This window comes from Gossypium raimondii, chromosome 6 (assembly GCF_025698545.1).
Source record: "Gossypium raimondii isolate GPD5lz chromosome 6, ASM2569854v1, whole genome shotgun sequence".
NCBI lineage: Eukaryota > Viridiplantae > Streptophyta > Magnoliopsida > Malvales > Malvaceae > Gossypium > Gossypium raimondii.
The window spans coordinates 40955529-40967690 of record NC_068570.1 but is presented as its reverse complement, the minus strand read 5'-3'; the positions used below and the strand labels follow the sequence as shown (position 1 = coordinate 40967690).

The 12162-nt window shown below is 39.0% G+C and overlaps 1 protein-coding gene across 1 annotated transcript; it reads right to left on the bottom strand.

Moving 5' to 3' along the window:
- Positions 1–7811: 7811 nt before the first annotated feature.
- LOC128041738 (uncharacterized) lies at positions 7812–11132 on the bottom strand. Its single transcript, XM_052632044.1, has 7 exons — positions 10939–11132; positions 10274–10764; positions 9356–9669; positions 8929–8998; positions 8510–8805; positions 8061–8144; positions 7812–7943 (listed from the first exon to the last, which is right to left on the bottom strand). Exons 1-7 carry the CDS (start codon positions 11130–11132, stop codon positions 7812–7814), a joined length of 1581 nt encoding a protein of 526 aa, XP_052488004.1.
- Between the last annotated feature and the right edge of the window lie 1030 nt (positions 11133–12162).

Here is a 12162-nt window from a genome sequence, read left to right as displayed (position 1 = left end):
TTTAATCATTAATTAGCTATTGATTTTCCAGTATATTATTGAATTAGGTGTTGACCCAAACGCTCCAAATCATCTATAAATTTGAAGAATGATTGTACGTACGGTTTGCATCGATACAGTGTAAGGAATCTAACTAGTTTGGATTCATAAAATAGTTATAATTTTAACGATTGGTTTGAACTCATAAGTGGGTGTTTGGGGGCTGGTTTAATGGTAAATTGATTGAATTTACACTGAATTTTGGCTTTCATTCGTTTAAGGAATTTTTAAGGAAAATTGAAAGATTCACTAGTGTGCTGCGAGGAAACAAAAAATAAGGTGTGGGTCCTAAACTCATAAAATTGTTTGAAAATGTTAAATATCATGTTATATTTGATAAATTATCTTGCTGATTGGATTGACTTAATAGCCAAATTATTGATTCTGTGAGTGGCCAAACCAGGTATGTTTCGAGCCTTAAAAGACTGACATGTTTGCAAAATTGCTAGTTTGATAGTATGAATGTTTGATTGAGTTCATAATTGCATATTTGAGTTATGAGATATGGGAATACTTGACTGAATGATACAATGTGTTGAGATATTAAGCTTATGTTTGATTTGAATGCATGAGATATTTGTTATATTGTGTACTAAAAAGGGTGTTATATATGCACAATGGAAATCCGCAAAGTAGGTGAAATTGAACGATATTGATTGATACCAACACAATGGTAATATGAAAGATTGGAACACTGTTTCCATTTACTGAAAGTATGTTATTATTGAGGACATGTTGAGCATGTCAAATGAATGTGAAAAGTCTTGAGATATGATTATGTATGAGATTGTGTGACATATTGCATATGCATTGGGTTAAGATGTTGTTGTTGACGGAGGAGTTTCATGGAGTACCAGCGGCATATTAAGTCTGCATTATTCGTAGTCAGTGCACTGCACCTGGAGTATAGAGGGGAATGGCAATTTATCGCATTTTAACTGGTAGTTTGTCTGCATTTTTACTGACAAAATTTTCTGCATATTGTTATCAGTGGTTTTAACCACAATGGGCTTAAGCCCATAATGTTCTGAAGTTCGGATGATGGGTTTCGGGGAACTCGTGGTGTGTAGCGGATGGTATAGGTAGAAACCTTTTTGCATTGCATTATGTGCATGACATATTCGAATGTTATTGATTTATCCTACTATTGTATTTTGTTGTATTGAATGGTGTCGGAATTATTGATTGTTACTTGAATGAATGATGACCCATGCTCATACACCATTTGACATCGATACTGATAATGGCTATGTAATGATATGAAGTTTCAGTGATGGTTTTGTATTCTTCTCTTAATGCTAATAGGTTTCACCGTATTTTATGTTTTTTGTCTATTTAAATAATTGTTTGACTCGCACTGAGCTTTTCATAAGCTCACCCCCAATAGTGTTTAACTTTTCAAGTAAACCTTGAAATAAGGACCAGACTCAGCACTCAGAGAATCACCTTGGACCTCAGAATATTTTTAATAAGTATTAATAAATTTCTATTAGTTTTGGTTTGTATTTTTTTAATTATTTTTTATCTATGACTTGGTAACTTTTCATTTGGGGATTTTTTCATGCATGTATTACTCAAGCATAATAACTGAATAATGCATGATATTGGGCTTAAGTAAAATTTTATATTGTTCCCCAATTTTTGTTGTATTGCAAAGGAACCGTTTCTTAAAAACAAATCGATAAGGCAACTAAGTTTCCAAAATGACTTGAAAAATGGTTTTTCTGCTGTTTTAGTTTAACATCGAGTTTTTTTAAAAAGAAGAGCGACAAGCAAACAATTTTTCTAAAATAACACTATCAACAATAAAATGAATCTTAAGTATACACGACCTAATGAATGAATTCTTTTAAGTTAACTCAAAGTGCAACTATGATTTTCTCTAAAATGAGTTTATTTAAAGTCTTCAAAAGTAACGTAAGTTAGCTTAGCCATTTCAGTGGCTAATGTAGCCTTCCTAATCTAGCCATAACGTCTAGGCCTGGTTTGGGAGGTTATAATGGGATTCTATCCTAGTTAACGACGCCGAATACTCCACTACAGAATGACGTGTCAAAGAGAAGGAATCAAACATTTTTAGACATGGTTCGTTCAATGTTAGTTATTTGAACCTACTAATCTATTTTTAGAGATATGCGGTACAGGCGACTTGATATATTCTGAATGATGTGCCAATTAAGGTAGTATCAAAAACTCCATATGAATTGTGGCATGACAGGAGGCCAAATCTAAACCATTTAAGAATTGAGGAATCTCGACCCATATATTGGATAAAGAAGCGAGGAATTTAGACTCACAGATAAAATTGTACACGTTTACTCTTTCGAGAAACTATGATAGTGTCAATTCATGCTACTTTTCTTAAGGTATATGAATGATAGGGAAATTTTAAGAAATATACAAAGCCTTGTGGTTCTAGAATCAACTCCTAATAGTAGACCTGTAAATGATAAATAGTATAGGGTGCATAGTCGCAATGGAAGGGTCTCTCATAGGCCTGAGTTCTTCCAATCTGGTAGACCTGTTTCAAACATTGAGTCTGTTGAATAGGATGATGATGACCCACTGATGTTTGAAAAATATTTGTAGGGTGTTGATTCCAAGCTCTGGGAAATAGTTATGAAAGCTAAGATAGATTCTATGGATTCCAACTCAGTGTGGAAACTTATAGACTTATTGAAAGGGATAAAACCCATAGGGTGTAAGTGGATCTACAAGAGAAAAAACAGGTGGATGGAAAAGTGGAAACTTATAATTCCAGACTTATAGGAAAATGTTATACTCAGAAAGAAGGTACTAATTACGAAGAAACCTTCTCTCGAGTTGCCATGCTCAAGCTAATTCGCATATTGTTATCCATTGCGGTGACTCTAGATTATTAGAAAAATAGATGTCAAGAAAACATTTTTGAACAAGTATCTTGGAGAGAGCATCTATATGATAGAACCCATCGGACATATAGTTAAAGGAAATGAGCATAAAGTTTTAAAACTACTTAGATCCCTAAATGGACTTAAGAAAGCATCTCGCTCATGCAATCAAAGATTTGATCAAGCAATTAGAACTTTTGGATATGAGTAAAATGTAGATGAACCTTGTGTTTATAAATGTATAGGGAATGGAATGGTGATATTTCTCGTTCTATATATTGATGACATTCTACTCATTGGGAATGATATAGGGACATTGTCATCGATTAAACTATGGTTAACCCAATAGTTTAGCATGAATGACTTAGGAGATGCTAATTTTGTTTTAGGTATTCAGATACTAAGGGATCAAAAGAGCAAAGTGATACCACTATCATAAGCTTCATACATAGACAACATATGCTAACTAGTATGTCTCATGTATGCTACGTTGTGCACACGTTTAGATATATGTTTCTCAGTGGGGTTGGTGAGTTGATATTAGACAAATCCCGAACCAAGACACGGAAAGTACTTAAGCATATACTCAAGTGTTTACGGAGAATGAGGGATTATATGCTTGGGTCTTTGAGTTGAAATCTTACTCCTATCAAATATACTGATTCTTAATTCTAAACATTTCGGGTTTCAAGGAAATCAACATCGAACTGTGTTTTTATCCTAGACGACAGGTTCATAGTGTAAATAAGTGTCAAGTAACGTTACATTGCTAACTTCATTATGGAGGGCTGAATATGAGGTGTGGAAAAGCTTTGACACCATAATAGTGCAGATATAACTAAACTCAAAAAAACCACATAAGGATAAAACACATTGATAAAAAATATCATAAGAGAGATGGTAGTGTTTGATAAAATAGTGGATATAGTCAAAGATCACATCTGAGGACAAACCCTATGGATTTGTTTTACCAAGAATATAATAGCTAAAGATTTATTTAGGAAAACACTACTCATCTACTTCATTAGGGCAAGCAGGAGATTGTTGGATTTGGTGCCCTAAGTTCAGTATTTTGGTCTATGGACACTTGTAATATTTTCAAACTAATTGGTTAATAAAATTGTTCATGAATTACATTAATACCCTTTGTATATTGTCCTCATGTATTTTTTCTATGTAAAGCAAAATAAAAGCAAATATTAGCTTATTGGTTGTGTAACGTTTAACTTATACTAAGCAGTATTACGTGGTCGGATCGTAATATAAAAAGACAATTTATATTAATAGACGAACATAAACATGTCCTTAGTCTAATCAGAAATGAGCAAACCAATTGAAAGACAAATATGTCATCTATCAAGTCTAATTGGAGAGATTCATTTTCTTGGGAATCGGAGCTGATGACTCCAAAAAGAGAGAGGCATAGATGTGATTAACTAGATTGACAATATATCAGACTAGACCCAAGAAGAATAGGTCTTGAATCAATTTATGGATTTATTAACTTATGACATTTAAAGTGTGACATACCTAAATCCTGAGTGTATGATAGACTATGTATGCGTGACTATTATATTTTTATGTAAGTAAAAGCCTGAATTTGAATAGATAAGGAACCAGAAGCTAGTGCATTGGGTATACGACTTCTCCAGAATGTAGCATCATTCACAAACGTGGAATTTATAGCTCGAGACATAGGTTGTAACGCCCCTAACCTGACCCAGTTGTTGGACCCGAGTTACAGAATGCTACAGCAAACATCGGAATATTCGCACACAAATTATTACATTGAATTAATTAAAATCATCAAATTAATCCAAATTCACACATAATAGAAGTTATTAACAAAGAAGGGGAGCATACAAACATAGTTTAACAAATTCGAGCATTAATAAGGACTAATCTGAAAATTTTCCAAAACCTTGAATTAAGTATCGATATTATTATGATAGGTATCAATACCAAAATCAATATCGATACCATTTTGGTATTTTGTCCATTTTGAAAACTGTAACACCCCAAACCCGGCCTTGACGTTATGGTCAAATTTGGTGATGTCACATGGTAGTGTGTTTGAAAACCGTAACTTTGCTTAAAACAATTTCCACTTAGAAAATTTTAAGTGTTACTTATTAATTCTAAAGTCGTGTTAATTAATTAGTCAAAAATTTTCAAAACGTTTATTTTATGCGGAAGCTTTTAAAATAGTTTGCGTGTGCATGGTATTTTGATAAAACACTCATCTCTTTTGAAAACTTGAGTTTTACCTACTTTTAGCAGTTATAAACAGAAAACGGTATAAAACCCAAATTTTAGGCAAAAATCCACAGAGGCCATTATTACAAAAAAACCTCAAAATAAAACTTAAAACCGTAAATAAATATCAAATAGCGAAAAGGAGTCCTGTGGCCACTGCTGAGTCCTCCGCCGCACCAATCCACCTATGTCTGATGATTACCTGTACAGATGAAACAGAACGGGTGAGTTTACGTAAACTCAATGTGTAATCCCCATGAAGACAAACAGACAATAACAGATAATCTCGGTTTGGGCCTGGCCTAAGCCCTTTTCAGTATCAGTATCAGTTTAGGCCTAAGCCCATTCCAGTATCAGTAAGCATTAGGGCCATAGCCTATCACAATACAGTAATAGTGATAGTTATGCAATTATAAAATCCTACCCAACCAGCCTTTACACTCCATCTCCGTCCAACCCTACACATCATGTGGGGATATAATCAACCCACCCAACCCTACACTCCAAATAGTACCGAATGCGACACTAGATAGTAGTTGCAGCAGAACTGCCAGTAAGTTAGGCTTGAAGCCTTTCAATACACTTCCTCCAATCAATATCAATCCCCAACCCAATGCAATGCATCATACAGTCATGTCATGGTATCATGTATAATCAGTAAAGTGTATATAGCATGCTCAACATACAGACATACATATCAATCTCATATAGACATATATCAATATTTCAATTGTTTCAGTCAATTAGGGGTCTAGGTAACCTTAATGACCCTACAATAGGTTCAAAGCCGACTTGGGGTACCAGTGCAACCATAGCAGTCAAACAGTGAAAATGGGCCCACAGGCCCACGTTGCATGCCCATATAGGCCCACACGCTCGTGTGGCCCACATGGCCCAAAACGGCCTTGGCCATGTGGATCACATGACCTAGCCCCAATATTCTCACACGCTCGTGTGGTTTCCTTGTGTGGGGCCCACGCACTCGTGTGGCCTACACTGCCCAATTCGGCCCGGCCCATAAATCGTAAATGGCCAGCCTCGTCGATCACACGCCCATGTTCAAGCACACAGCCTAGCACATGAGCGATCCCATGCTTGTGTGGTGTTGTCAGTCCTATTTTTTAGCTTTTTCACTGACTAGCGTTTTCAGTGATATGATTCACCTAGTTTCTATTTGCTGAGAAGGAAAAATCCGAAGCCTTTGAAACCTACATTTGACCAAACAATCATCAATTAATCACTTGTACTCTTACCCAATAAAAAACACACGGGTTGACCGAGCGTTAACTAGTAACAACGTTACCTTCAAATGGGTAAAGAGGGAGGTTTTGCCCACATAACGCCAATTAATGATCTTCTATCCATGGAATCAGTTCCTAAGAACCAACCAAAGATAGGTAAGCATTGATCCAACAAGCAAAAAGCTAACTCTATACTATTTACCCTTACCATCAATTGTGATCAGAAAACCAACTACGAAGAGCAAGAACTTAACAGAAAATAAAGAATGCTCACCAGAGAACAAAGGTAGGAACACAGTCGGCTGTAAGAGGAAGAAAAGAATCAGCAAGACAAGGAGAAAGAGAAGGGAGAAAGGAGGAAGAATATTCGGCCAAGGGAAGAGTAAAGTGGCGAACGCTTGCTCACCGCCCAAAATGAATAGATGAAAGACAAACAAATGGTCAGCAAGGTAGGAGGAATAAACGCTCAAAACTTAGCAAGAATCAATGGGATTTTGGCAGCAATAAAGGGAGAGATAAGAGGAAACACAATCAGTAGAGAAAAGAGAAAGAGAACAAGTACTGAAATCGGTTCAAAGATTTAGGAGTGACCGATAGGGAGTTGAGAGAAAAACAAAACAAAAACTGAATTTACAAAAAGAGAAGAAGAGAAAAGGAGCACTTAAGAGAAATTTCGGCCAAGGGGCAAAAGGATTTTCTGTCAACAACTTGGGAAAAATTTTAGGAGAGGGTGCCGAAATTTTGAAAAAGAAAACCCATTCAGCACAACCTCTCACCACATCCCTTAATCCTCTCCTCCAAATTCTCTAACCACCCACTATCCAAACCCCTTAACAACTGAGATCCCCCCCACTAACCTCCTAAAAATTGGCCACACATCCCCACACTCCTCAAACACTCAAATTTTGGTCAAACTACAATACCTTCATGGCCAAGCAATAAAAAATTAACTCATTTGTTCGCGCAGAGCCTCGAACTCCTAACCTTCAGCACACCAATCTACCACTTACCCACTAGACTGTAAACCCATTTTTGACATGTTTCTACAACCAATTAATTAAAAGCCTGCTGTCTAGAGATAGGACTTTATTCATTTAAAACAAAAAATTTTGCCCAAGTTAAGACTTGAACCTAAGACTTCTCAGGCACTCCCAGAACACATAACCACAAAAGCTGACAGATATTTGTGTCACAAACATACAAAAATAAATATAAGGGATTTTGTGGTGTTACAACTCTACCCCCTAAAAGAAAATTTCAACCTCAAAATTTTACCTGATCATAACAGATGAGGATACTACTGTCGCATCGCATCCTCAGGCTCCTACGTAGCCTCCTTAGAGCTATGATTACGCCAAAGAACCTTAACCAATGGGATGGATTTTCTTCTTAGTACCTTTACATCTCACTCCATTATCTGAATTGGCTCCTCCTCAAAGGTCAAATCTGGCCTAACCTCGATCTTCTTAACAGGAACAATATGCATGGGATCAGAGCGGTAGTGCCTCAACATAGAGACGTAGAACACGTCCTGAATCTAGTCCAATTTTGGAGGTAATTCCAACTAGTAAGCAACTGGTCCGACTCGCTTAAGCACACGGTAAGGTCCAATAAATCTAGGGCTCAACTTGCGCTTGTGACCAAATCTCAGTACCTTCTTCCACGGCGAGACCTTGAGAAAAAAGAAGTCTCCCACTAAAAACTCAATCTCTTGACGCTTCAGGTCGGCGTAAGACTTCTGTCTATTAGATACTGCTTTCAGTCAGTCTCGAATCAACCTAACTTTATCCTCGGTATAAAATCTAGCTTAGGGCCCAGAACATGCTGCTCTCCCAACTCAGTCTAACATGAAGGTGTACGACACCTACGACAATATAATGCCTCGTAGGGTGCCATCTGAATGCTAGACTAATAGCTATTGTTATAAGAAAATTCTTCTAGCTGTAAGTAATCCTTCCAACTGCCTCGAAAATCAATAACGCAACTCCTTAACATGTCCTCATGTATCTGAATCACCCTCTCTGTACCAAGATCTACATGTAGCTTCTTCTAGAACTGAGACATGAAACGAGGATCCCTATCAGATATGATTGAAGTTGGTACCCCATGCAGTCTCACTATCTCAGACACATACAATTTAGCTAGCTTCTGCAAAAAGTAGTCGGTACGAACAGGTACGAAGTGGGCGACGTTGGTCAATCGATCCACGATGACCCCTACAAAATTCTTCTTAGTAGTTGTGAGGGGTAACCCACTAACGAAGTCCATAGTCACTCTCTCCCACTTCCAAATTGGAATCTTGACTGGGTGTAACAATCCCGAAGGTAACTGATGCTCAGCCTTAACCTGCTGGCATGTCAAACACTTGGCCACAAATTCAGTAACCTCCCGTTTAAGACCTGGCCACCAGTATAACTCACGAAGGTCTTAGTACATCTTGTTTCCACTAAGATGCATAGCATAAGGTCTACTATGTGCCTCTCTCAATACAAACTGCCTCAATTCAGTATCTTTCGACTCACATATTCTCTCACAGAAATAGAGTACCCCTTCACTATTCAGTCTAAAATCCTCGGTATTCCCACTCTCAGCCTATCAGAAACGAAGACCCAACGACTTATCCTCTATCTGTTTACCTTTAATCTACTCTATCCACGTCCATTTAACTTGAAGTTTAGCCAACAGACTACCATTATCAAATAAACTGTGGCGAGCAAACATCGCCCTCAAATCAGTCATAGCTCTACGGCTCAATGTGTCGGCCACCACATTAGCCTTACCAAGGTGGTATTTAATAGTATAGTCATAGTCCTTAAGCAGCTCAATCCATCTACGCTACCTAAGATTCAGCTCCTTCTGAGTGAGGAGGTACTTGAGGCTCTTGTGATTGGTGCAAATGATAGACTTCTCACCATACAAGTAATGCCTCCAGATTTTTAGTACGAATACTACTGCGGCCAACTCCAAGTCATCCGTCGGATAGTTCGCCTCATGAGTCTTAAGCTGACGAGACGTATATGCTATCACTTTACCCTTTTGCATCAGCACACATCCTAAACCGACATGTGACGCATCGCTGTAAATAGTAAACTCCTTTCCAGACTCTGGTTGTACCAGAACAAGGGCCTCAGTCAATACAATATTGAGCTTCTCAAAGCTCTCTTGCTGCGCATCAGTCCAGTCAAATGACACACCCTTACATATTAGCTTAGTCAAGGGTGCTGCAATCAGTGAAAAACCCTCTACAAATCGTCGATAATACCCTGCCAGTCCCAGAAAACTACGAATCTCAGATACAGTCTTAGGTTATTTCCAATCCAACACCATCTCAATCTTTCGAGGATCGACCCTAATCCCCTCAACACAAACCACATGGCCCAAAAATGTTGCTTCCTGTAACCAGAACTCACATTTACTGAACTTGGCGTACAATTGTTTCTCTCGCAAAATCTGTAGAACCACTCTGATGTGTTCATCGTGTTCATCCTCAGTTTTCAAATACACCAATATATCATCAATAAATACCACTACGAACCGGTCCAGATAGGGCTGGAACACTCGATTCGTCAGTCTAAATGGCATCACTAGGAACTCGTAAACAATAGCGAGTCCTAAATGCCGTCTTATACACGTCAGCCTCTTTAACTCTCAACTGGTGATACCCTGACCGTAGATCAATCTTAGAGAAAACTGAAGCACCTCAGAACTGATCAAATAGATCGTCTATCCTCGGTAGGGGGTATTTATTCTTAATGGTCAACTTATTCAGTTACCAGTAGTCAATACACATACGCATGGATCCATCCTTCTTTTTCACGAACAAAACTTATGCTCTCCACGTAGACACACTAGGGCAGATGAACCTACGATCCAGTAGCACTTGAATCTGAGCCTTAAGCTCCACAAGCTCTTCCGGTGTCATTCTATACGGGGCGATGGACACCAAAACTGTACCAAGAAGGAGCTCAATCCCAAACACTACTTCACGATTCAGAGGTAACCCAGATAGCTCTTCAGGAAAAACATCCGGAAACTCCTTAATCGTCCTAATATCCTTAACCAAAGAATCCCCAGAATCTGAAACACTGATATGAGATAGATACGCCTCACATCCCTTACGAACCAACTTTTCGGCCCTTAATGCATAAATCACATTCGATAAGTAGTTCTGACTCTCCTCAATTATGACAACCTCACTATTTTTTGCAGTTCTCTGTACAACCCTTTTCGTAGCACAATCTAAGCTCACTCGGTGTTTAACCAACCAGTCTATTCCCAGTATCAGATCAACTTCTCCAAAAGACAGTTCCACCAGATCAGCTAAGAAGATAACTCCTTGAACCTCTAGAGGAACATCTCTAAACAGTTTATTAACCCTTATTGGCTACCCTAACTGACCCAGTACATGACCTCACTCGTAGTGCTCTCAACCAGTATACCCATGTTTTCAGATACAATACAAGTTATATAGGAGTGAGTGGATCCTATATCTATCAGTGTAGTATAAGGTGCATTATAAATAAAGAATGTACCCGTAATAATGTCTAGAGCACCACAATCCTCTCAGTGACGTGTAGCATAAACTAGACCCGACGCCATCACCACCTCTGTCCAGTGCTCTCTGACCACGGCCCAAACCATGACCACCTCTGGCCTCACCCCATCCTCTTGGTGGCTGATGAACTACTCTTGGCGGCTGTGCAGTATTATTAATCAGAGCTTGCATCTGATCGGACCTCCGTGGACACTCTCTAATACAGTGTTCTAGAGAACCTCACCTCAAACATGCCCCAATTCTTTTCCAACACTCGCCCTAATGGCGCCTACCACAGCCAGTACATAGCGGCTGTCTAGTAGCAGCAGTGGGAGCCCCAAATCTGATTAGCCCATCAACTCTGGCCTTCTTCTTAGGCCTCAGAATGCAACTCGAGGGATCCGAATACCTCTTATTCCAACCTCTCTTTCTGTCACGGTTCTGACTCTTTGTGCGTTTCATTTTCCTCGGTGATCTTCACTTTATCAAATAGTGTAGCAAAATCTCGCTCCTTCTGTGGAGCTATCAAAACCCTCTGATTATCCCTAAGGCCACCCTCGAAGTGAACACATCGCTCGTACTCAGTCGCTACCATACCATGCGCATAGCGGCTCAGTCGTAAAACTTGACCTTATACTCGACCACTGATTTGTCCCCTTGAGTCAGATTCAAGATCTCTCTCCTACGGGCATCCACATAACTGGCACTCACATACTTTCCCTGGAAAGCAGTCTTAAACAACTCCCAGGTTAGTCGATCAGGTTGAGTGCCCTCCTTAATAGTGAGCCACCATTGATAAGCCTAATCTCGTAGCAGCGATACAACACCCATTAATTTTTACTTAGGGGTGCAGTCCAAGTCATCCATAATTCTCTCTGTGGCCTCTATCTAGTACTCAGCCACATTAGGGGTAACTCCAGCAATACCCCTGAAAAGCTCAGCTCAATTAGACCAGAGTCGTTTTGTAACTGAACTGCGAACTTCAGCTCCAGTATTGGACCCAGCGACCCTCTATAGAATCCTTAACATGGCTTGGGACAGTGCGTCGTCCCTAGCCACTCGGTCTTCTGACCCAGTCTCAGTGACAGGTGAAATCGGTGTCTCGTTAGTGTCTAGATTTGGCATACTACCCAGTGAAGAGGACTCAGCACGAGCCCCTTTATGAACTGTACCTCGGCCTCTAGTACCTCATGCGCTCATTGTCTATTCACGCTTATTTGTA

Bases quoted from the DNA above. Each gene is read 5' to 3' on its own strand.
- LOC128041738 (XM_052632044.1), bottom strand. From the start codon at position 11,132: ATGCAAGCTCTGATTAATAATACTGCACAGCCGCCAAGAGTAGTTCAT. The intron at 9,670-10,273 runs GTAGGTTCATCT...TGGGACTGGCAG, and splicing joins GATTCAAGTGCTACTGGATC to GGTATTATCGACGATTTGTA. The intron at 8,999-9,355 runs GTATTCGTACTA...CGTTTCTGATAG, and splicing joins ACTTGGAGTTGGCCGCAGTA to GCTGAGAGTGGGAATACCGA.